This window comes from Ambystoma mexicanum, chromosome 9, assembly GCF_040938575.1.
Source record: "Ambystoma mexicanum isolate Mex_15411 chromosome 9, UKY_AmexF1_1, whole genome shotgun sequence".
In the NCBI taxonomy this organism is placed as follows: Eukaryota; Metazoa; Chordata; class Amphibia; order Caudata; family Ambystomatidae; genus Ambystoma; species Ambystoma mexicanum.
This window is the reverse complement of record NC_090931.1, coordinates 748,517,182-748,542,975: the sequence shown is the minus strand read 5'-3', so window position 1 is coordinate 748,542,975 and position 25,794 is coordinate 748,517,182. Positions and strand designations below refer to the sequence as shown.

The 25,794-nt window shown below is 44.3% G+C and overlaps 1 protein-coding gene across 2 annotated transcripts in view; it reads right to left on the bottom strand.

Annotated features, from left to right (window-relative positions):
* Positions 1 to 25,794, bottom strand: part of GLS (glutaminase) — a 1,476,479-nt gene that overhangs the window by 362,366 nt on the left and 1,088,319 nt on the right. The window contains exon 15 of one of the 2 annotated variants that reach the window (XM_069615676.1): positions 479 to 6,685. The exons of the other annotated variant lie outside the window; for it this stretch is intronic. Within the exon in view, the coding sequence (XP_069471777.1) occupies positions 6,530 to 6,685 (156 nt within the window). The 3' untranslated portion in view covers positions 479 to 6,529. Of the gene's footprint in view, positions 1 to 478; positions 6,686 to 25,794 lie in introns of those variants that run through there. 2 annotated transcript variants of the gene reach the window in all.

Below are 25,794 nucleotides of genomic sequence, written 5' to 3'. Positions count from 1 at the left end.
TGTGTTATATTTTTACCAATGCTGTTAGTTATCAGTATGTGCCACTGAAGGACAGCTTCAAGATGGAAGTCTCACCATCTACTGTACCAATGGGCACTCATATTGTTTCGTGACACCATATCAGGATGGCTTCTCTTAGTGCAATGTTACCACATGTTCTATCACTAAGCATAACACACACAAAGTGGTAAACAGGCCATGCAAAACAATAACAAACATAACATTATTGTTTCAATACACAGGAAAGCAACCAATTAAACTGAAAATGAACTAATCATGTCAACATCACATAAAACACATCATATCAACACAAAGGCTCTGTAAACATTTTATGAGGTTATACGCACATTACAAATGTGGTTACTTAAATGGGATGGTTATTTCAAGGACTATTTAGAATTCTGAATGTTTTGGCAACCTTTCATTTTTCAAACTACCATTAACTTGGCCTCGAGTCAAATTAGCAAAACACAACACAACAAGCTTAAAATAAATTTTATTGCACAATACAAAAATATTCATGCTACTGAAATAAGGTACATACAAAATATACAATGAAAGGATAATCATTTACCTTAAAGAAATAAGGGGAAATATGCAATACAAGGTGGAAACGTGGGGAAAAGAAAAATGAAATGAGAAGGCTGCTAACAAAAGAAGCAAACATAACTAAAACAGCTTGAATATCAAGAATGAGTAATGGGATAGTACAGACTGAATCTATAATACCTTCTTGTGCTTTCAATTGAATATCTGCTCCCTGTAACTACAGCCTACACAAATTCACTGATTTCAAAAGCAACCCATACAATTCAGGTGTATCACACCAGAAGCCTTCCTTCGAAGCAAGCCCTTGATGTGGTAAAAGCTGTCGGGTATATATGAAAATCGATTCAGTGCTTCTTAACCTCAAAGCGCAAAAGCATCTTCTAAAATAAACATCTTTTTACGTGTATGAGAATACATTCAGTAAACATATACATCTTTAATACTTAAGTAAAACGGAAATGTGAAGTTGACAACATCCCTTTAATACCAATATATATTTAATAGCGATTTCCTGAGTTCACAGCGTAAAAATTATGCAAAACCATATTCAAAAATTTACAAAACGCATGCATTTCCTGAAGTGGCCACAAAACATTGCTTTGATATTTTAAAATGACTGAAAATATTATTAAATACCAGTCTTTCAAACTGATTTACAGTGCCTAAAAAGTACTTTGGTTTAAAAAGAGCAATTTCTAATGTTTTAAAATAAGTCACAATACTTGTGTTGCCGGTTTTGCAATTAACTGTTCAATGCTTTTCCCTTTAGAAAGGGTATTTCTACAAGAAATGTTTCATTTCCGAACACTCAAGGATTAATTTAATTTTACACTTATATGCTTCCAATGCCACTTTACTTTGACATTTTTAATTATTTATTCAGATATTGCATGGGTCGCTTAATCTGAAATATGCCAATACACTACGGATCTGAGTCACAAAGCTATTAGTGGGCAAAAAGTCAAGTACGCCCATACAAACAAATCAGTGCAAAACGCCCATGCCACCAAAAGTATACAGAATATGCTAGAGGCACTCATTGTAAATACCACAGGCCACATCTCACATTTTCTTGCCCACTTTCGGCGAGGGAGCACAAAATGCAGTCAAAGAACAAGGAATGGAGCTGCACATTCATCTTATTTGCATGTGCAAAAAGGGAGTGTTCAAGGTGTGGCCAGAAAAGGCAATGTAAATAAAATAAACCACCCACTAAGGAAATAAAATGGGATGAATGCAAACAGACTACTTTTTTTAAGCTTCACTAACAGACAAACACAACCTCCACTCTTGCAAACACAAGCTTCTTCTCATGGCGGTTAGCCAATTGTGACCATGCCTGTGGGACAACTACTCATTTTACTCCTGTATGTATTATTTTCATGTGGTACAGAGGGAAAGGTTGGATAATCAACTGATATGACCTGTCACAAAAATGTGCACTAATCTAGTAGACCTAAACAATGATTTCTTTGTTAATCAGGTTCAACGTGTAAAACATCACTAGAGCTATTTCCAACAAAGGTGTCTAACGATATTAATTAGAATTCATATTTGTTTTTGGGCAACAATAAAGAATTAGTTACCTGAAAATATAAAAATACAGTATCCTTTTGCCAAATTTCGGCTTGACTACATGCATTTCGATGCTCGGCTGAGTTTTTTAATTATTGTATTAGCAAAAACATTGCACTAAAGCAAACATTTGTTGCAGATGCTAGAAAGAAGTGATTGGGAGCTGCAGTGGAATAATTATCGTCATCTAATGTCTTGTTCCTGCCATGTACCCTTTGTAATGGCACAAAGAGGGGATTCCAGGTTTCCTACTCTTATGGACAGAAAGATGATTTTGCACATCAGCAAATGTCTAACTTTTCGGTTAAATTAGCATATTATTAAATACTCTTTTGTATAGTTTGCACAATTATTATGGACGTTGAAACTGGTCTGCTAGGTACGCTGCCACCTAATACTCAGGGAACTTTGTCAATGGTACGTTAGCCTTGGGGTGCAGAGTTTTAACTTCTAATTTACAATTTTGAAAAATGAAGGGTTGTACAATTTCTTTTGATTTATTTGATTTTATTTAAAAAAATACTTCCTAGAATACATTTTATACTATGAAGATATCAATTTTGCAATTAAGTCGCTAATGCTTGAAACTGACAATTTACACACAGAAGCGTGATATGAACCATGGCAAATCATGTGACAGTTAATGAGCGTCTACTGAAGATATTATGACCATATGTCATAATATATCTCCAGAATATTGCAACACCTTAGCAAACCATTATGATGCATGAACATAGATTTTGAAAAATGTAATTAGATGAATCTATGGACCCAGTTAATGTTCAGTATCACAAAATTCCCAAAAGCCTACCTTTCCTTGCAGACTGCTGTCCCTTCATGTGCTTCTATGGGTCATTCATCAGCACTGTGTAAATACTTCTGAGCAACCAATTTATTTGGGACAATATTGTGTATCATTTTAAGCATAGGTTTTCATCTATGAGATCAAGGTTGCTCCAAAAATCAAATATTTTTTAAAGCAAGTATTTTTTCTAACAAGGTTCTGAACTTTCTAAATGATTTTTTCTGTTGGGTTAACTGAGGGATATTCTAGTGAAATGTATTTAGCACGATAAACATGTTTTGTTTTAGTATAGCAAGAGGGGCTGCGTTCTTCAGGAATTAAAACATCTTTGAAGAAACTGCTTAAGAGAAGGACCTGCCTCGAGCTTGCTCTCGCTCAGCCTTAATTGCTGCTGTCCACTATCATATGCCTACACAGAACAGTAGATTAGCAGCCGCTTGCAACAAGAGCAGTGTGTAGTAGGCAACAGACAGTAATACCACTCTCTATGCATTGCAGATAGAAGTGGTATTTGTATATGAATCCATTCAGATAAAATAGATTTATTTAATAAAATATGGAATGCTCGTTAAAAAGAAAAAACAGATCTTGATCGAGGCAAAATAAACACGTATTTCAATAATGCTGCCATAGGTTCGGTTTATAATCTGAGCACACTTGCCTGCTGCTTATTGTATACTTGCCTTGACTTGCTCAATACTATTCGTTTGGTATAAAATGACCCATGCTGGTTGTTATAACATGGATCTAAGTATTGCATTAGCACGCTTTAAGGAATGCCCACAAAGATATTGAGTGCATCCTGGAATATTTTTAAATAATGGTGGCACAAGAGTTCTGCGTAGAAATACACTCTAAAATCGAATTTGAGCATTAAAATGCATGTAGCATATCAGAATGGTTAAAAATGTTCTCTGCCTGAAAATTAGGGTGTCTTTTCACCTTCTCGCTAGTCAAACAACTAACTGATATATATGCATATATAAAGAAAGCGTGATAATAGAGAATCATGTTTTCCCCCTGACGAAGTATACTAGACTTTGCATTTAGCAGTAGCTGATTATATGAAATGTATTTCCCTTTAGTATGGCTCCCACTTCCCTGTAAAAGTTAACCATTGAGGTGCAGGTCTCCGAATGGAAAATAAGAAAAACAAAAAGGTTAAGGTCAGAACCTCTTTTTACATAGACTAGTATCAATCACTATTCAGTTCATCTGTCCACTGATGAGATTTAAATACTATGAAGCAAGTCAATGTGGCCATCGGTGTGTCCTTAACTATTGGAACTACTATTCTTCATTTTGGTATGAAATTAAGACACTAGATATAATGCAGCAAAATAAGAGCAAGATGCAAAAGACCTAACAGTAAAGTACAACCTATGCAGTGTAAGCTGCAACCCCCATTGAGTCAATATTGACTATTGTGACGAGAGAGGGGTCTCACAAACACAGTCCACTAGGGGTTGTATCCTACAGCCACAATGATCATCTAAAGGGCTCATGGTTGAAAGAGGTATTTAAGAATCCACGTTTCTTGTAGGAACCACAAGCAGGTGCGTTCTCCACTAAAAGAGCAAATCACATCAGTTCCACAAGCTGTCTCCTGAGTCTATATGCCGTAAAATATCAGCCCAAATATCAGTGTTAGCTATAATAATAAATGTTAAATAAAATGTTTAAAACAAATAAAATGTATGCTTAGGAACTGGGTCAAACGTAGCAAAAATTGCAAACATTAAAGTCAACCTCTGTGTATTTTCTATGGTGCATTGGTCTGAATTCAAGCCTTTTGTGTCCTCATGTAAGAGAAACAAATAGTGAAATATAAGTACATGATGCGCTGGGTATAAAGGCAACGACTGCAGATTGTCTTTGAGTATAATCCTACCTAAAAACTGTGTGTTCACTCTCAATAAACGTCACCAGGCGTTCGTACAAAATGAACTCTCGGGGCAGTTCACTCAAACATTTTATTGTCTCAAAAGATGGGCCATAATCAAAAATATATATAAAACATATTTTAAAAAAAAGTTCCTACGTAAAGTTTTGAGGAAATGAGGCTCAAAGTTTTGACATGGGGGCATCCATTTTGTGCAACGAAGCAGCCTCCTCTCTTCATGTTAAGCTCGGCTCTTGCGGCAATAATCAAGCAAAAGCCTCCTACTGGGAGCTTTTGCTTTCTGCTGCAAGACAGCAGAGCTTAACATGGAGAGGAGGCCGCCACAGTAATTGCCTTGACTTTCATTTTATGTTTTCTGTGCTCCCCAAGCCAAGGGAACCACAGAAAACGTAAAATGAAAGGCACAGCAATTATAACTACTTCGCCGGCCGCCGGCAGAGTTTTCATAATTGCTGTGACCTTCTTTTCTATTTCCCCGAGCACGGGAAACTGAAAACTAAAGGCGCTGCAATTATAAATACAGCAGCGTTGTATTTATGATTGCCGTGCCTTTCTTTTGAAGTCTCCTGGGGAGCCCGGGAGACTTCAAAAGAAAGCCACAGCAATCCTAAATACAACGATGTTGTATTAATAATTGTCGGTACTTTCGCTTTAAGTCTCACGGGCTCCCCCGGCTCGGGGGAGCTCTGGAGACTTGAAAGGAAAGGCACTACAATCATAAATACAACAGGGTTGTATTTATAATGGCTGGTACATTCTTTTAAAGTCTCCCTGGCTCCCCCCCGAGGCGGGGGAGCCAGGGAGACTTAAAGCGAAAGTGCCGGCAATCATAAATGCAACACTGTTGTATTTATAATTGCTGTGCCTTTCTTTTTAAGTCTCCTGTGCTCCCCCGGCCGTGCCTTTCTTTTTAAGTCTCACGGGCTCTCCTGATTCACGGGAGCCTGGGAGACTTAAAAAGAAAGGCATGGCAATCATAAATACAACAACGTGGTATTTATAATTGCCGGTACATTCTTTAAGTCGAAAGTTAGCAATCATAAATACAACAATGTTGTAATTGTAATTGCCTGGACTTTCGCTTTAACTTTCCTGGGCTCCCCCAGCTCAGGGGAGCCTAGGAAAGCAGGAACAAAAAGAAGCACTCCCCAACAGCACAGGGCAGGAAGGAGCCCAACAGCATTCTCTGCTCTCCGGCTGTAATAAGCAAAAGCTCCCAGTCGGGGGCTTTTGCTTCATTATTGCCGCATGAGCAGAGCTTAACACAAGCACAGGAGGCTCATTCATTTCACAAAATGGATGCCTCCTAGCGTGACATTTTTGACTTTGAGCCTCAGTTCCTCAAATATTTTACATAGGAACTTTCTTTAAAAATGTTTTGTATATATATTTTTGATTATGCCCATCTTTTGAGAACTTCCCCTTTAAGGATATTGTTGACATAACTGAAATTCATCTCTCCCTTTGGATTCAGCAGACAGTTCCTTAAATATCAAGACATGCTATTCTGTTTTAGGGGCAATTGAATTTCTTTGGTTGAGAGCTATAGTGAAAAAAAGTTATGTATACCTCCCATAAAAATACAAATGATGGACAACAGAAACACATTCAAAATAAATAACTCAGAACATATCGAAAACACACTACAGATGCTCCAGGACACACTGAAGAATGTTCTCAAACTAGCACTCATTTCTTTAGGTCCTGTCTCCGCGACTTCCCACTCTATACACTATGGTGGTGGTGGAGCTGTCCTCGTTTGATTCTGGTGACACTTTTTTCCATATGGTCTCTTTCAAAGCCAGCTCTTGCTGAAGACTTTCATAGTCCATTGGTCCATAGGATTGCTGGTTCTTCAAGCAACATATATATATATAATGCATTAGTGTATTTGTGCAAAGCATGAGTTTCACTCTTAATGTCACTAATAGATTGAACAGATTATATACCCATATTCCCAAGCACACAATATTTCACAGTATCATTTCAATTACATTTTGACTCATAAAAGTAACCAACATATTATTAAACAATGATCTACCTAAATCTGTGATTAAAGTAACACTAATTATCTCACTCGTTAGTATGGCAAATTATTGATTTCTACAGCACAAGTCTAACAAGGAAGTGTTTTGTTAACTTCCTCTTAATTACCCTAGTTTGCATGATTGTTCAATTTCATTTACAAAGTAGTGTCTACTATGCACGTCAAAGATTAATACTTTGACATCTGCTGCATATTAAATACAATAAATTAATCCCAAATCACCTCTTCCTCAAACACAATAACATTAAGTGCCTTCAAAGAACACAGTGCTAACAGCAATGCGAATACATGAAATCCATAGCTAACAAGTTGAGACATGCATAAAATAAAATCTAAGTGAATTCCCTAAGCACATTATGTGGGGCTAGTCAGCAAAAATAGTTTACGCACTAGAAAAGTCTTAAATGTAGCACATAATTGTTGTTCTGGAACGTAATAAGTCTTCATATATCTTTTGACACAAAATAATACCACATTTTCTTTTAATAATAGTGATAAAGTAATCAAAATTTGAAAAATAACAATAGGTTTTTTTTGTCCCAATGCGTTTTGAGAGATTCTCTCTCCATCAGGGGAATTCTTCTTACAATTTCTCTACAATCGATTAAAGAAACAATAAGTCCAATACTGTATAGTACAGCACTTGGTCAAGGAGAAAAACCTCATGTGCCAGGTGATTTAAGAAACAGTAGTGGTATCTACCATTCATATGATAAGAATTGTATTAGACATTACATACATATGATCTATAAAGTATTGGACCTTATCAATTAAAACAATTATTGTTTCTTAATTGGCTGCACAGAAATTCTCAGAAGAATTCCCCTGATGGAGAGATAATCTCCCGAAACGCATTGGGATAAAAAGAAAATGGTTATTTTTTTAATTTGGATTACTTATTATTATTAAAAGAATAAATTGGTATAATTTTGCATCAAAAGATATATGAAGACTTATTACATTCCAACACAACAATTATGTGCTACATTTAAGACTTTTGTATTGTGTAAGATATTTTGGCGACTAGCCCAAGCTAGTGTGCAGGGGAATTGGAGTTCCCGGCTTAGGGAACTCACTTAGATTGCATTTATATTGTCTGCCCATGTGCCAGGGCAGTATTTTAACCCCTGCCCCTTGACATATCATTAAGATATTTAAACCATTACTTTACACTCAATGACCCACCATAAATTTTCAAGCACATGCATAAAATAACACCATGCACTTAAAACTCTGACTGCAATCCACTGTCAACAACAGCTAAATTAAATAATACTTTTAAGAGTTTATCATAAATTGGCAAATTCTGAAATCGTTTTCTGGAGCAAATGAAGGCATGGGCCAGCCAGAAACACACGCCCTCTATTCTCAAAGGGCTTGAGATGTGTACATTGTGATTACCTTTTCCACCCATGGCAATTGCACAAAGCAGGGGATGGAAGGGGAGTTTCAGCCCGTTTTAATGTCCATCCTGAATCCAGAAAGCGTTTTGAAATGTGCAGTAATTAAACACATCCCCATGCTCCTGTTTGACCAGGTCATGCATATCTTTTAAGTGGAACACCACTGCGGCCCCACTTGGCTTTCTATCCCTCAAACAGTGATACACATGATTTGTTTTATGTTGACATTTCACAATGGCACTCCCTTTAAGTGCCAGCTATTGTGAAATGTTCTACAAGCACACTCTTGACACTAATTTATGCAAGGGGCTGGCCAGCGTCTCTTTTGTGCGGCAGCACAGCCCCTGGCCAATGACAAGTTATTTTCCATGAGCTGGCATTGAGTGGCCTGGATGGGGAAAGTAGGCAGCCACTTTATTTTCCAAGAATTAATATATTTGGTTATTTTTACTAGAAGTGTGTGAAAGCCTTTAATGTGGATGCAGCATGCAACCCCGCAGTGAGACTTTTTTTAGGGAGTTACCGCGGGCTAGGAAATACCAGAAGCAGCCCGAATATGATTGCCGTTTAGGTTCTAATTACTCGAGACTCTAATTAATTAAATGCAATGTAAGGATCGTAAATTCATAATAAAACAAATTATGCATTTTTGCTAGAAGATATCAACATGTTAATTTGAATAAAGGGTCTCTATGATGCTTCAACTCTTCAGAGGTGCAACAAAGATTTAGTAAAGATTCAGCCAAATGCTAAAAGCAAATCACACCTGCACCCAGGCCCTTTGAGTGCCTGTGCCTCTTATACATTCCCTATAATGCCCATCTACATTTGCTCAGAGACAAATGGTGACAAATGGACAGCGTGAGATGTGAACAGTAGATGCTGTCGGGGTGAGGGCAACCTGGCTGACATTTCACTGTCACTTTCACATAAAGGTCATTGGAAAAATGTGAATAGTTCAATGGACAATAGCATTAGAATTATGTGATATTTTAAGGAATTAATAACTACTCTGCTGTCTGCCAAATAAAATGAAGCCCTAAACTACCTAGAATCATAATTCCATTGTATTTTTCAACCCATTTACTTTAACTTGCTGTTGGATGGGTGCCTTTATGTATTCCCCTTCTACGGTGCAGCTACTAGTGTATGACTCTGTATTAAACAAAGGGGTTTCAGGCCTTAGAGTGAGGCGCAGAACTGCAGATGGCTGATGGCCATAAACCATAAAGAATAATGGTACTTTTTGAAATACAACATGAAAATAGACTTCCAGTAGGGTTATAGAACATATAAAATAAGTATGCTTTAGGTTCTGAACCTCCCCTGTGAAGATTACCAAGTCTTTGATGGGGTTTTTGTAATTAGTAACCGGCGTGCGGATGCTACGGGAAACACTGAACGTGGATTGGCTCAATTGCAAGCCTTTCAACCGTGTAATCCCGTGCACGCATTAGCGTGCATCTCGCGCCAAGTCTCAAAGCCTCCTCATTCACCTCCCCATTCACCACGGATCAACTTGATCCAAAATGGCGCCCTGTTGATCCGTAGTAATAAAGCAGTACGCACATTCTAGTCTTTCTAGAACTAATGCGTACTGCAGCGGCCACCTTTTGAAACGGCAAAACAAATGCGGATTGAAAAATATAAACACCACAATTAGTATCCCGGGGCTAAAAATCCTGGAATACTAATGGCAATAAGCCCCTTGCCGGCGGGCCATTACCGGCTAATGGTAATGCTCCAGAGCCTTTGTTAAGGCCTCAGCGGGCGCCGGCTCGGGGCTTATTGCCACATTAATGTAATATATGTCCTTTGTGAAGGAGCTGGAGGAACAAATTACACAAGGTTTTTGAGGCCCTGTCCAAAGGCATAACAGGATAAGACTTCAACCCTCAATGCAGATGGGTTTGTGGACATAGCAGTCAGTCAGTAAATCAAGGTTGCTGTTGCCCCCACCCCAATTGCCAAGAGCTTGGCTAGCCACATTGGCTGTATTAATGTTTGAAGAAGTATGAAGGTAATTAGTAAGGAGTGTACTTTCGTCCTCTAAACTCTGCTCATGGAACCACTAAATGTAGCTGATCTTTGGGGAAAAGGGAACCTTTTGCTTATGGAGTGTTGGCATACGATTTGATTGCCTGTAAGACCTTACCTGTTTTCTTTCCCAGAGTTCTGTAACAATGACAAGTCTATCAAGCACACTTGTAAGTAGGGAGAAAACCTGACATTGGAGTGGCATGTCGGATAGCAATCTTTCCTCTTGTAACATGTCTTTGGCATCGATATGAAAGCTAGTAACTCAACATCTTCTCCCTTCGTCCCATTCATAGCAAGTCAGCCCTGTAGATGGTGGCCAAATATGACTCTCATGCCCCCCACACGACTCAACACGAAGGCAGAGAAACAACAGATGTGCCTCACGCTTAGGCCCATCACCGCAATCATCGATGTATCGCAGGTGTGAGAAGTGTTATTCTCTCAGATATCGATCAAGCAAGTCGACTGACTGCAAAGCCAGAAATCAATGACAGCATCGCTGACATCACAACGTAGCCGCGTTTATACATGAAGTACATATTCATCCATTCATGAAGATTACACGAACATGCACTAGTTTATTGCATATAGGCACGAAGCATATGCTTATGACTCACATAGGTAGAAGACGGACAGACATACATATCTCTTTACATTCACTTCCTTCGCAAAGCTGAAACTGCAAGATGCAAAGTATTCATATATTTAGCTTGCACATGCTTTACTGCTATTAACATGGAAAAGCCATAAGGGATGATATGGAAGCTATAGGTCTCTAAAATGGATAGCAAAGAAGAGACAGGCTTTGAGTACATGAACATGCGGACATGATCGCCGCAGCCAGAGGCGTGCAGAGAAAAGGCACCCTGCCAAGGACAAGTGGAGACGGAAAGTTCCAGTCATCAAGACAATAAGCCACCTGCAGAAAATCAGGCTAAAATCCTCATAATTACAAGCAGGACACCTTAATTTCATGGTCTCAACAAACGTGACCCAGCCAAACAGGACAATGCCCATTCAATCAAGGTAGACGTAGAGGACTGTTCCCATAGAACCAGCGGGGAAAAAGCTACAAGTGTTTCCTGCTAAATGTCTGCACTCTCCCAGGCTTAGCTGATCAGAGATGGCAACATTCCCTTGAAAAGGTACACTCAATCTGGAAAACAGTTCAGGGTCCCAGGAATGGGAGGACACATTCTGCCCAATCCAGATTCAACTTTCACGTGGGGATATCATTTGTTGGAAGGGCCAATGGTCTCTCTGCGACCCTGCAACATTGCAGATTGATACTAGTAGAGGCGGTCCTAGGAGGAGCCACTAGATATGGCCATCCATTTGTAGTACTAACCCGTATATCTCCTATATGTATCCTACCCAAACTGACCAATGTAAATGTGTGATAGGTTTCTGGGATGGAACCTGAACTTGTGACATCATACTGGGATCAACATGGTTGACACATGCTTAGAATATGGGAGCTCCGTAGGATAATTGTTTTTCTGGTGGGATCCCTGACATTTTGTTTGCTAATAAAAAGGACAGTGGGCCTCATTATAAATGTGCCAGTCCGGTAACAACGGTGCCGGTAAGCCTACTGGCACTGTTGTTACCGGACCGGCACAGTACAGGTCTGCTTGCCGGAGTTGCTGTGCACAGCAGGTGGGACCCTGCCGGGCACATTGGCCATGGTAAGCAGACTGACACAGAAGCACCAGTGCCGGTGCTTCCGTGTTCCCCAGTTCCATTAAGTCCTATGGGACTCAAATGGGAATGGGGATTCAAATTTACTGGCACCTGACTTCCCGGAACGCCGGAGTCGTAATCCTGAGATAATTCCGGCAAGCCAGGCGCAAGTAAATATTGCAAATCTGGCAGCAACCTGCCGATTTTACCGGCACGGCTACCGCTAGACTTGTAATGAGGCCCAGTAACTTTGCCCCAGGACTGAGTCTTCCGTTCTTGTGGTGGGGAGATTTTGATGGGCCCAACTATTCTCTGCTGATAATTGGGGTGACTGCTAGTGGGCACACAGCACACCTATACAAAGTGGTAGCGGAGAAGGGTAACTAGGATTTTTCAGCAAGAATCCGCCTCTCCCCGCTGCAGGGATTGTGTGGCGAACCGTCGAAACGTCTTTGGAGGAAAATTCCTGTCCGCTTCCAGTGGAACGCCTATCAGACTGGACGGCAGAGTGGCAGGTTGTGGGAGAGTCAAGTGTCCGAAAGACCTCAGCGGATCACAGGGTGTAGACTCAGCTATATGGCAAACGGGGGGGGAAGGCTTGCTTGGTGTCGTGTGTTGAAGCCTTTGTTAGATGTAAGGTTACCTGTTTGTTAGGTGCTCATTTTGGGCGGTTAGCTTAGACAGTCAGCTTAGCTTGCAGATGAGAAAACTTTGTTATATATATATTCAATGAAAAAACATTAAGGGGACGTTATGGTTAAGTTGCACTAAAAACCGAAAAACCCCTGAAATTCGCAAGTTATGGTAAGCTAAGCAACCATAACTCGCGCCACCACCGTGCACTGCTAAGACTAACACCCAGGACATCAAAGATGACATCACAAATGGAAAGGAAAGGCAGGGTTCCATACAGGGCCCCTCTTCGCTTTCCATGGAAGCCTGTAGAAGGCGAAAACAGAGCCCTATGACCTTATTACCACAAGCACAATTTTCTTCCCTTTCAAATCTATCCCAATTTCGAAATAACTTTACCACAAAGCCAGTCCCAGGTGGACATGGCCACTTTAACCCCATGTGTTGTCCCTCGTGGTCATGGCCAGTAGCCAGATTGTCCGGATCATGACCTTATTCCATGATCCGGACAATCTGGCCACTGCCCATGGCCACAGGCTACACCTCAGTCACCAAAGATATATCACTATTTTTTGTACCTACATTATGACACTTGTCAAAAAATAAAACACAGGCACATTTGCAAAACCATGCTTTCAGGTCCTTGCCAATGCTCCTTACACAAGTTTGTTGGAAATCCACCCATGTTTTATTTTTTTGACAAAAGTGTCAAATGTATGCACATGCAATCATCATATAACCTAGCCCCCACTTGACAAAATCCATTCAGACTTTACGAAAACATTTATATCTAGATCTATAATCTTTTTGCAAACCTTTGTGTAGTTTTGTCAAATGGCACCACATTTATAAGCCTTTACATTATTTTGGGAACCCCCTCTAATTTTGCCCCCTCTTGACAGAATCCCACCAAACTGTGCTGTCACAGGTCTCCCCCCTTCTCACCTGTCTGGATTGTTTGCTCGTGATCTTCGTAGATGTCTTCTTTCGCACTGTTTGGGATTCATATAACCCCGTGCATGGGTCCTCGGATTCCAGCGTGCGGTTCGTGACCCAGCTCCAGGATACGCTCAGATGTCCGGGACGAAGACCAGGAAATAATGAGGTTCGCACTCAGAGTTCTGAATGCGAAGGAAATCCAGGATATGAAAGGTAAGGATAAGGGGGAAGGAAGAAGGAAGAGGAATTCAGGCAACCGGGAACCAGGAATCAAAGGTAAGCGCTGAACGAGCTCCGGCAACACACGTCCGACTACTGCAAGCGGTAGCGTTGAGACGCGCAGGGCCACGGGGACGTGTCTGCTTTGTAGAAAGTAGAGCGTACAACGCGGAGACAGGCAAACAGTGTTCTGCGTTCAGCAGCCATGTTGGGAGTACTACTGAGTTCAGTCCCTTATGGGTCAGGGACCACGAAGTCCAGAAGGGACGCAAACGGCGGTTCATGACAGCATGCCTCCTCTGAAACCCAGCTCCTCCGGGTTTACCCGGATGTATAAGGTGGTATCTTCGGAGCAGTCTGGGGGCATTCATATTTGAGACGGGTTCCCAGGTGCGTTCACTGGGAGGGGACCCTTTCCACTCGACCAGATCCTGTAGCTGACCACGTCTGTAGCTGGAGTCACATATTCTGGAAACCTCATATTCTAGCTGGTCATTGACAATCACTGGGTAGATCTTGGAGCAGTTCGAGAGGACTGGGCGTATGGTTTCAACAGAGAAGTGTGAAAGACCGGGTGGATCCTCTTCCAAGATTCTGGTAGTCTTGAGTCGAAAGGCCACTGGGTTAATGACTTCCTTTATGGAAAAAGGTCCGTAATACCGGGGAGACAATTTATTTGGTCGTAGGTGTCGGGGTAAAAGTTTCAAAGACAACCAGACCTTATCACCTATTGAGTATGAAGGCCCTGGTCTTCTTTTGGAGTCAGCATGATGTTTGACGTCTCTTCGGGCCTTTTCTAGGTGTTCTTTTGCTTCTTTGTGTACGTTGATAAGGGTTTCGATCCAGGAGTCAACTGTAGGAACTGGGGTAGGATGTGGGAGAATGGATGGTATAACCGAAGGGTGGAATCCTTGACTACAGAAGAAGGGACTGGTTTTGAAAGCCGAGTGATCCTAATTGTTGTAGGCAAATTCAGCCACAGGTATTAAGAGTGACCAATCGTCCTGGACCTTGGTGGCGAAATAGCCAAGATATTGTTCCAGAGTTTTGTTGGAGCAGGAGACCTGCCGGTTTCTTGTTATCATGCTTGTTTTGATTGCAGACTGCACATGTTTGGATATGTTGCTGGACATCATTCTTCATCTTCGGCCACCAAAACTGTCTTTGTATTAGACAGAGGGTGTTGGTGATGCCTCAGTGTCCTGAATGAAGGGTATCATGACATAGGCTTGTGATCTTTTGTCGTAGTCTCTTAGTGGGAATGACCAGGCAATTATCCATCGATTATCACCATTAAACTCCTTCCAGGTTTCAGAGGACTGAATTTGAATCCGAATATCCTCCAGGAGGTTAATTGCTTGGGCAACAAATATTGTGTGGGGAAACATTTTTGGGAAGGATCGATCTTCAAGGATTTCGTAGTCAGGACGTCGGGATAAGGCATTGGCTATTATGTTGTGTGTTCCAGGAACATGATGGATTTAAAACTGGTATTGAGCAAAAAAGAAGGCCCAACGGGCTTGAAGACTGTTCCTACATTCCAGGGATTGCAGGACTTGAAGATTCCTATGGTCGGTGCGGACCTGAACAGGGTGTTTCGCTCCCAGGAGTAGAGGACGCCAATCTGTGAAGGCTTGACGGATGGCTAGTAGTTCCTTTTCCAAAACAGAATAGTGGGTTTCGCTAGGAGTCAAGGTGCGAGAAAGATAGGTGATGGGGTTTTCTAGCTTGTCATCAAACTCCTGTTTTAGGACTGCCCCGATGGCGTAGTTGGAGGCATCAGTTTCCACAAGAAAGAGTCTATCAATGTCAGGTTGGGCTAAGATGGGGGCTTGTGTGAACTCCGACTTTAACCGTTGAAACGCCTCATCTTGGGCTGCTGTCCAGTGAAAGGGGGTATCTTTTTTTTTAACAATGTAATGATCGGATGTACAATCTCCGAAAAAGAGGGTATGAATTTCCGGTAGAAGTTAGCAAGCCGCAGGAGGGATTGAATTTGTTTTACAGTAGTTGGAACAGGCCAGGATAGAATCGGGTCTACTTTCGAGCGGTCCATTCCAATTCTTTTTGGGCTAAGGACGAATCCAAGATAGTGAACAGTAGGCACATGGAAAAAACATTTCTCGGGTTTAGCCAGGAGCCTATGTTCACGTAGACGTTGTAAAACTGCCTTAACATGTTCTTCATGCTTCAGATGGTCCTTAGAGTATATCAGTATGTCGTCCAGATAAACAATGACGAAGAGGAACAGCATATCGGAGAACAGCCAGTCCATAAAACGTTGGAAGACCGCTGGGGCATTGGCAAGTCTGAAGGGCATAACCAAGTATTCAAAATGACCAAAGGGTGTTCTAAAGGCTGTTTTCCATTCGTCACCTTCCTTTATACGGATCAAATGGTAGGCACCTCTGAGATCTAATTTTGTGAACACTACAGCTCTTCTTACCGCTTCCAAGATATCCGAGATGAGGGGCAATGGGTAGCGGTCCTTGAGGGTGCATTGATTAAGGCCACGATAATCTAGACAGGGCCTAGGTTCTTTGGTATCTTTCTTGGGAACGAAAAACAACGAAGCTCCCACCGGGGATTTGGATGGTCGTATAGTACCATTTTCCAAGTTAGTATCCAAGTATTCTCGGAGGGGTCTTTTCTCAGGTTCTGATAGAATGAACATCCTTCCGAAAGGAATCAACGCCGACGGTTCAGTATCGATAGCGCAGTCCTCAGGTCTGTGAGGGGGAAGAGCTTGAACTATGGCGGTCGGAAACACATCTCTATAAGCCTGGTAGGCCCTGGGAATCGGGATGATATTTGAGACAGTGAGTGGACCTTGCTGGTTCGCTTGCGAGTCTTCAGAGGATCCTGACGAGGAGTCTAGGGACAAACAGTGGGACATACAATGTTCTGAACCAAGAAACAAGGATCCTGCTGCCCAGTTGATGTAGGGGTTATGCTTCTGTAACCAGGGCATGCCCAGAACCCTTGGGTAATGGGCAGATCTTATGATGTCAAATTTGATTCTCTCTTGATGGTGGTTTATAGAAAGCAGGAGCTCTTTGGTTTGAAGGGTTATGGGTCCGGAAGAGAGGGGTCTTCCATCGACAGCCTCTACAGGTTGCATGATGTCTCGAGTTTCATATGGAATGTTATGGGTAGTGACCCAATCATGATCTATGAATATCCCCATGGCCCCACAATACACTAATGCCAGAATGGGGTAAGATTCTTTCTTGGAAGGCGATAGAAAGGCCTGCAGAATCACAAGGTTGTTCTGTCCAGGAGAGTTCAAGGATGGAATAGATGTGGAGCAAACATCTCTCTCCCGAAACTGTGCTCCATCTAGGATCGGGAGCTGGCGTTTCCCGAACGCCGTGGAGGGGCAATAGGACACTCTCTTACAAGGTGTTTATCAGAGGCACAATACATGCACAGACCAGTGTGAATCCGTCACATCCTTTCTTGCGGGGTTATGGGTCCGCGGAAGGCCCCAAGTTGCATGGGTTCTGGGTCCGCGGTCGGGTAGCTGCAGGCTCAGGTCTAGAAGGGTGGTCTGTAGAGGCCTTTTGGAAGGGTGATTTAATTTTCTTCTTTTCCGCCTTTCTTTCCTGGATACGAAAGTCGGATCTGCAAGGAAAGATCCATGAGAGCATGGAAGGAACTTGGGCGAGCTACCCTGGCTAGCTCGTCTTTTATCTCTTCATTCAATCCCCTTCGAAAGAGGGTGAAACAGGCCTCCGAAGACCAGTCTGCTTCCTTGGCAAGTTGTTTAAAGCGGGTCACATAGGTAAGCATATCCTGGGATCCTTGTTGAAAATCCAATAAACGTTCTTGAGCACTGTAAACCTGCTCTGGGCGATCAAACATGGTTTTAGCGCCTGCACGAAAGCATCATAGTCATCCAGGAGGGTGTCGCCCAAATTAACTAAGGGAGTTGCCCAGGTCAAGGCATTCCCAGTGAGATGCGAGATCATAAAGCCCACCTTTGCCCTGGGAGTGGAGAAGTAGTAGGGCTTAAAGGTGAAGTGCACTAAACATGAATCGAGGAATGCATGAAGGGTCTTTGAAGAGCCATCATATTTATCCACTACTCCTCCCAACAGCACGCTTTCCTTGGTTGCAGTGTCACGTGACAAGACCAGTTGTTTCAATGCAGCATTTTCGGCTTTAAGATTTTGGACTTCTCTTGTTAACTCCTGCATGCCTCGCATGAGGTCTTGAACTGCAGCCTCCATTTCCGTAACTGTATCAATTTGTTGGCGTCTCAATCTGTCACAGGTCTCCCCCCTTCTCACCTGTCTGTATTGTTTGCTCGTGATCTTCGGAGATGTCTTCTTTCGCACTGCTTGGGATTTATATAACCCTGTGCGTGGGTCCTTGGATTCCAGCGTGCGGTTCGTGACCCAGCTCCATGATACGCTCAGATGTCCGGGACGAAGACCAGGAAATAATGAGGTTCGCACTCGGAGATCCGAATGCGAAGGAAATCGAGGATATGAAAGGTAAGGATAAGGGGGAAGGAAGAAGGAAGAGGAATTCAGGGAACCGGGAACCAGGAATCAAAAGTAAGCGCTCAACGAGCTCCGGCAACACACGTCCGACTACTGCAAGCGGTAGCGTTGAGACACCCAGGGCCGCTGGGGCGTGTCTGCTTTGTAGAACGTAGAGCGTACAACGCGGAGACTGCCAAACAGTGTTCCGCATTCAGCGGCCATGTTGGGAGTACTACTGAGTTCAGTCCCCTATTGGTCAGGGACCACGAAGTCCAGAAGGGATGAAAACGGCGGTTCATGACATTTGCAAACTCATTCAGAATCAGGTCAGGAATATGATTGCAGTTTCATTGAGTGGTGCCAAAGCTATATGCCATCCAAAAACTGCCCCCAAACATCTGAGGTGTTCCCGAACTTCTCAGGACTGTTCGTGAACATCCGAACTGTTTGCAGACTTTTGCAGCAAAATACACCTGTTTTTTTGCTTCTTGCAGCCACATCCCATCCCATCCTCATCACTCCTAACCTCCCCAGAAATTATTTGATAAGTTTGACAAGTGCAATGTTGTCTTTTTTAATATGAATTTACTGCAAATCCAAGATGGCGGGCGCTTCCAAAAATCTGACGCACTTCACGCTTTTCACCATCCAATCAGCGGGCGCATCTGATGTCCGCAGACACCACGTTACCTTCTAAGCCAATCAGAGACCTGTGCGCGGACCGAACAGGGAAGTGTGTCCACAGAGCGGACATAGATATCACTAATTATTTTAGACCTACTTTTTGGTCGTTTTAAAAAAAACTACTGGACGTATTTCCACCAAATTTACAAAAGCGCGCTTTCGGGACCAAGCCGCCGCTCCTGCCGCAAATTTTTTCTCCATTACGTATATGGGAAGAAAAAGACATTTTGGGGCCTCCCCTATAACTTTGCCCCCCTTGACTAAACCTCGCCAAACTTTCCTATACTTTTTGCAAAGTTTGGTGAGGATTCGTCCATATATATATATAAAAATGGTTTCCATGTGAGTTAAGCAATTTAGCTTGGTTCATGGATAAATATAATGGTTTGCCTGGGTATATTGGTTAGCGGGAGAAGCAACCTTACATCGCGTGAGGTGGTTTCCCGATTTACCTCTGGCGGTCCATTTCTATAAGTCAAAGCTATAGAAAAGGGACCAGGAGATTTACTGGATTTCTCTATTAGGAGACATGAAGGCAACCGTATACATGTTATGGCTACATGTCTTTAACGACAAATTTTATATCAAATGCACATATAACAAAAATGTTATAATGACAAAACATAACACATTTTTTTCTCCCCCCCCCCCAAACCTCGTTTCCCACCTCTAAAAACCCAACCCATCTGTTTCCCCACAGGATTTAACCCTCTACCCCACCCCCCATACATTTTCTTTATGTTTTTGTTATAAAATGTTCGTTAAGCGCACATATCTATAGAAAGATCGAGTTTTGAAACTTCTTCCTCTACAGTATTGGTAATGTCACCAGTGAGGTTGTTTAATAGGACTTGAGATGCACAAGAACGTAGTAGAACTTATTGGGTAGTTTTTCCGAATGTGATTGAAAATCCGTGTTGTGCCATTTGGGCAAAGCTTGAGAAGCACACAAGAAAAGTTGTGATTTGAGCCTAAGGATGAGTATGCTTGTCCTTTTTTCATAGACTTGCGTTATAGCCTGGCAGTTAAGGGGTTCAAGCGGATAGCCGCAGAGGGGCGGTGCGCAGAGCACACCTGTGTTTATGGTGGTGAGCCAGAGAGGCTGAGGAAAGATTTGTTATATTGTGTTGAATAAAATTGGATGTGTCGAAAACCCGATTTGAGGTCAAGTAAGTATTGATAAAGTGTTATACAAAGGTAACGAAATGAGGGATACACCTCTTCAACACCTGTGCAAGTCCCTCACGCTGTATCAAGCCAAAGTACGCAAGTATAGCACAGAATGGACTCGCGACACAGAGATCAATCTGGCAAAGCTATGACACTGACACACACACACACACACACACACACACACACCTCCCCTCAACCCCCCCCCCCGCCTCAAACAGAAGACACAGACGCAGCAACAGAAAGCAAGGGATTGTACACTACGAAGGAATTAAAAGCAGAGGCGGGATACACCAATCCCATTTTCGCACCTGCAGCGTATAGTGGTGAAGGTGAACCTGATGGTGCTGGGCAAGCAAGTAAAGCAGCGTGAGACATTAGCAGCAAAGGTAAAGAGCGGAGCGAGATGCAAGTGACGCTGAACGAGAATGACTTGGGGAAAACAGGGCTAAGTGGAGGACAAGAATTAATAGTATCGAATGAATGGATAGACGGACATATATTGCTCAAACTGGACCGGAAAATAGCAAGTGAGACAGGGCACGTGGGGAAGGATTTACCAAGTAGCAAAGACGCGGAGGAGGAAGCTTAAGAATGGGCAGAGGTAATGGAGGAAGTGTATAGAAGAGAAAGGGAAGAAGCAGCAATTATAAGTTAATCACTAGTGACTCACGTACTCCTAGTCTATAGTCTCCTTTCTTCCACACTGTACGGACGTCCCTCGCTAGGGACGGGAGTCAGAACCTTTTCCACCAGAAAAAATCTTCCCCTTTAAATTTAGAGGTGCGCTGGGGTGCGGCCCTGGGAGCATGCGCTCACTGACTCGGCCCACTGGCACCACTCCTCAGTCCTCATTGACGCGTCAACAACATTACCGTTGCCTAATTAACCAATTTTATTAGGGGTGAGGATGGGAGACGTATGGAGGAAAGGGGACTATGGACTAGGAGTACTTTAGTCACCATGTTGAGTAGCTTATAATTACTCCTACATCCCGTCCCATTTCCCCCATACTGTATGGGTGATTACAACTGAATGTAGCCCCATGATGCAGAGGTGACCCTCTTAAGAAAAAAAGTTCCTTAATACTGCTTGCCCAAATGCTGCGTCTGAGCTGGAGCCAGCATCCAAACAGTAGTGCTTGCAGAAGGGTGAAAGGAGTGACCCACGTGGCCGCCCTGCTGATTACCTGCCACAGAACGTGCCTCTGGAATGCGACTGCCGTGGCCTTGGCTCTGATAGCGTGGGCATGCATATTTGCCGGAAGTGGCTTTTGCTGCCCCTCTAAGCCTCCTTAATGGCTGCAACCATACACCTTGCTATGGAGGCCTTAGAAGCCTGATATCCTGGCCTTGACCCACCGAAGGTGACAAAGAGAGCCTCTGATTTGCAGAAGCTCTTGGTCCTATCAAGGTACAATTTTAGATCACGCCTAACATCTAGACAGTGCAGCACCCTTTGAGCTGCGCCCTTAGGGTACCTGAGGAAAGTGGGAAGCACTATCTCCTCATTTAGGTGGAACGAAGAGACTACTTTAGGCAAGAACGCGGGATGCGCTCTAAGACTTGTCCTTATGAAAGGTAGTGTAAGGCTCGGAAGCCACAAGAGCCTGGATCTTGCTGCAGATATAAGACCCCCCCAAGAGGGCTAATGGTGACCAGCCTGATGTCCGCGGAAGCCATTGGCTCAAAGGGTTTATGCGCCAAGGCGCCCAACACTATGTTGAGGTCCCACACGGGGTGTGGCTTCTTGATAGGCGGGTAAAGCCTGGTGAGGTCCTATAAATAACTTTTAACCACTGGGTTCGGGGAGGAGAAAACCTACCCCTCTGAGTTCCGGTAGGCTTCAATGGCCGCCAGATAGGTGCACCAGGTGTCTATTTGCACCCCCGAGTGGGCGAGGTGTGCTGAGAAGGATATCACGTCATCCAGCATGCACATAAGAGGATCGACCTCCTTATACTCAGCCCAGTGGCATAACCTAGACCACTTGCTTTTGTACTGGCTCCCAGTAGCATCGCTCCTAGCACCCTGGATGATGTCTAGGGTAGCCTGAGACAGATGCAGATGCTTCAATGTAACCTGTTCAGGAACCACGCTGCAAGGGCTAACTTCTGGGGGGCAGGATGGATGACCCTGCCTCCTTGCTGGGAAAGCAGATGAGTTGGGTCCAATGGAAGATGAATCGGCGGCTGATCCGATAGGCTGAGCAGCTCCGAGAACCATGGTCCCGCCAGCAAACAAGGAGCTATCAGAATGATGCTGAGCTTGTGTCCCAGATGAGGCCCAGGAACGCCAGACTCTGCGTCGGCTGCAGGTGTGACTTGAGATTGATGGAAAATCCCAATTCGTGTAGTGTATTCATGAGGGCGGAGGTGTGATGGACCGCCTCTGGGGATCTCGACCTGACGAGCCTGTCGTCTAGGTATGGGTAGACATGGTGACCCTGGGCCCTAAGGAGGGCGGCCACTGCATTCATAAGCCTGGTAAAGACCCTGGGGGCTGAACTGGGGCCAAAGGGTAGAAACTTCTATTGGAAATGGAAGCCCATGATCCTGAACCTCAGGAAGGACCGATGAGGCTGCCAAATCGGGACGTGTAGGTACGTGTCCTTCAGATCCGGGGAGCACATCCAGTCTCCCTTGCACAGTGTCTCCGTAATAAGCGGTGGGGTAACCATATTGAACTTTTGAAGGAGGGAAAGGTTCAGGGTGGAAAGGTCCAACACAACTCTCAGGCTAGCCTGGTTCTTCTTGTGTATGGCAAAAATCCTGGAGTAGAAGCCCATACCCCGCTGGGAGGCTGGGACATCCTCCACTGCCTGGCTCTCTACGAGCGATCGAATTTCCGCCAACAGAGCTGTCCCAATCTGTGGGAGTGGACCCCAGGGAGGAACCAGTAGGCGGTAGCCCATGGACACTACAGATAGAATCCAGGACCCGGAGGGGAATGTCATGCCTTCTTTCCCTCTAAGACTGGGGCTGAGGAGGGGGACTGAAAGAATCCCTTATTCCCTGCTTGTGCCGTTTGCGGTGGTGGTGACTCGGAGAGCAGTCCAGTTGCCTGGACCTTCATTCCTGGAAGCCCCGGAACTCGCCCCTTGTTGGAGCGCTGGTGCGTCTGGCTGTACGTCTTGGCCATGGACTTTGTGAGGCTAGATAAGGATTTCTCATTCTGGGAACTGTTCTTCTTATCAAGTTCCTCATCGGTGGTAGAATGGAAGAGGTCGCTGCCATCAAATGGAAGGTCCAATATGCGCTTCTGGACATCCGGGTTGAATTTGGTAGCTCGTAGCCAGGCCTTCCTTCTCATGTCTGTGGCGATGCAGATGGCACAGCATGAGGTGTCTATATGTGACACTGTGGACTCCTTTATGTCTCGAGCCACCAACTTTGCTTCTGCCAGCCCCTCCTTGAAGCGTGCCTGACTGTGTACCGGAAGTTCCGCAAGGAAGTCTGCTATTTCCCGCCAAAGCCTCTGGTTAACGGCTACGAGCATGACAATCACGTTAGACTGATGAAGGCGTTGAAGTAGACCTTCTTTCCATACGCCTCCAAGATCTTCTCCTCCTTGCCTAGCAGGGCCGAGGACAAGGTGACCGAGGAAGACTGAGGCTTAGAGTAGATGGAGGCTGCTGCAATCACCGAAGAGTGCGGCTGAGGGTGTGTCGACAGCAAGAGTGTATCCCTCTCCAATTGCCTGTACTTGGTGTTGAGGCACCGATTTGGTGGGCTTAGCCGAACGGTGTTTAACCATTGCTTCTTGGCCAAAGCAACAACGTTTTTCTGCATCGGAATTCCCGTTCTAGCCACGGGGCGTAGAGCGAGGACTTTGGGCACTAGGTGGTGTAGGAGTAGGGCCCTGAGATTGCTGAGGTCTGGGCATACTCTGCCTTTTTGCCTGGGGGGTGTATCTGCCCTGCAATGTTCAAGGATATGCAGTAGGCCACGTAACTGGTGAAGACCAGTCCCACCTTGAAACTCATTCTCCCATCTGCTCCGCACCAGGGGGCGGTATCGAACGAGCAGCCATTTTGTCTAGCGCGGCAGCCATCACGTTGGGCTGCATTACATGGGCCTGCGCCATGGTGCTTGCCGTGCTGGGCCTGGCCTCCTCCAGTACTATTGGTGGTGAAGCTTGAGGCCTGATAACAAGGGGGTCCTGGGAGACTCTCTGCCAGACATGAGTCCTGGTTACAAGAGCCTTACCCAGAGTCTTTAGCTCACTATCTTTCACAGAGAAGAAATATCCCAAACATATCAGTCTTTGTCCTGCCCTGGGGCAGTCCAGCACCGAAATGCTAGGCAATTCTCCTCTGAACAAGAGTACCAACAGCAACCCCAGACACGTGTTTCGGTCTGGTTGAACCTCATCAGTAGGGTGTAGCTGTGCCTCTCTAAGAATAGTGAGCAAGGGGTCCACGTCTGGATTCCCCTAGTAACTTAGGGTGAAACCCAAAGTTACTTGAAATATGCAGATAACAAGGGGGTCCTGGGAGACTCTCTGCCAGACATGAGTCCTGGTTACAAGAGCCTTACCCAGAGTCTTGGCCTGGTAGGCGTTGTGCCCTCGGCTGTGCTGCATACAAGTGCCCCCTCAGACATTTGTCTGGTAGTAGGGCGTAGACCCTCGGGTGGATACCCGGTAAAAGAAACTTGCGGTCCCTCAGCAATGTCCCTGGTGGATCTAGTGACCCCTCGGCGTGGCGGCCGGTAGATGAAGCAGCCTCAGTATCTGTGCTGGTGATAGAACCTGAACGGTCCCTCCCGCTCGGGTGTCTCCTTGGGAAGGAGTCACCTTTGCAGGGTGCAGATGAAAAAAGCGGCCCTACCTTGGGCCTTGACTTGTGCTTGACGAAGTCCTTCAAGTCCTCTGAATGCGATTGTTCGAAGAGCTCCCTCCATCGAGCTAACCTGCTCTTCAGAGCGTGTGGTGTGCACGCGTCACGCCAGAACAACCCTCCAAGCCGTGATCAGGGCCAACGCAGCGGAGGCAAAGAACGCGGGGGTCGGACGTAGGAAACAGCCCTTCGCAGGCTGGATACCTGCTGAAGCCCAAAGACGTCGACATGCGCAGCGGAATTGTGTGGCACCAGAGGACCGAGTACCTGATTAAAGACAAAAGACAGTATCCGGGGAAGAGTGCGTGGAATTACAAGGCCGAAGCCAAACCCAGGATCGCTGGTGAAAGGGGTCCGCTCCTGTTGACGTGGAAAAGAGAACTGGGGAGTGGCGCCAGTGGGCGGAGTCAGGGGAGTGCATGTTCCCAGAGCCGCACCCTGGCACACCTCTAAATTTAAAGGGGAAGAAGATTTTCTTCTGGTGAAAAAGGTTCTGTCTCCCGTCCCTAGCGAGGGACGCCCATACAGTATGGAGGAAAGGGGACGGGACGTATGAGTAAGTTGCTTACCTGTAACTCCTGTTCTCCAGCATTGGTATCTTTCATGGATTCACATGATGTGAATATTCCCGGCTTCAAGCTGGGAATCCTCGGTTACCTTTGGATATTACTTTTTAAAAGAAAAGTTAGGTGTATTTTATATGCTGTCACCCTCGTAATGGGTCATTAGGCCCATACAATGGAACATTGAGTAGTAAGCGTCTCCTCTCCGGCCCTTCCTCCAATTCTGACCAGTCATGCTGGACCTTGTTTTGC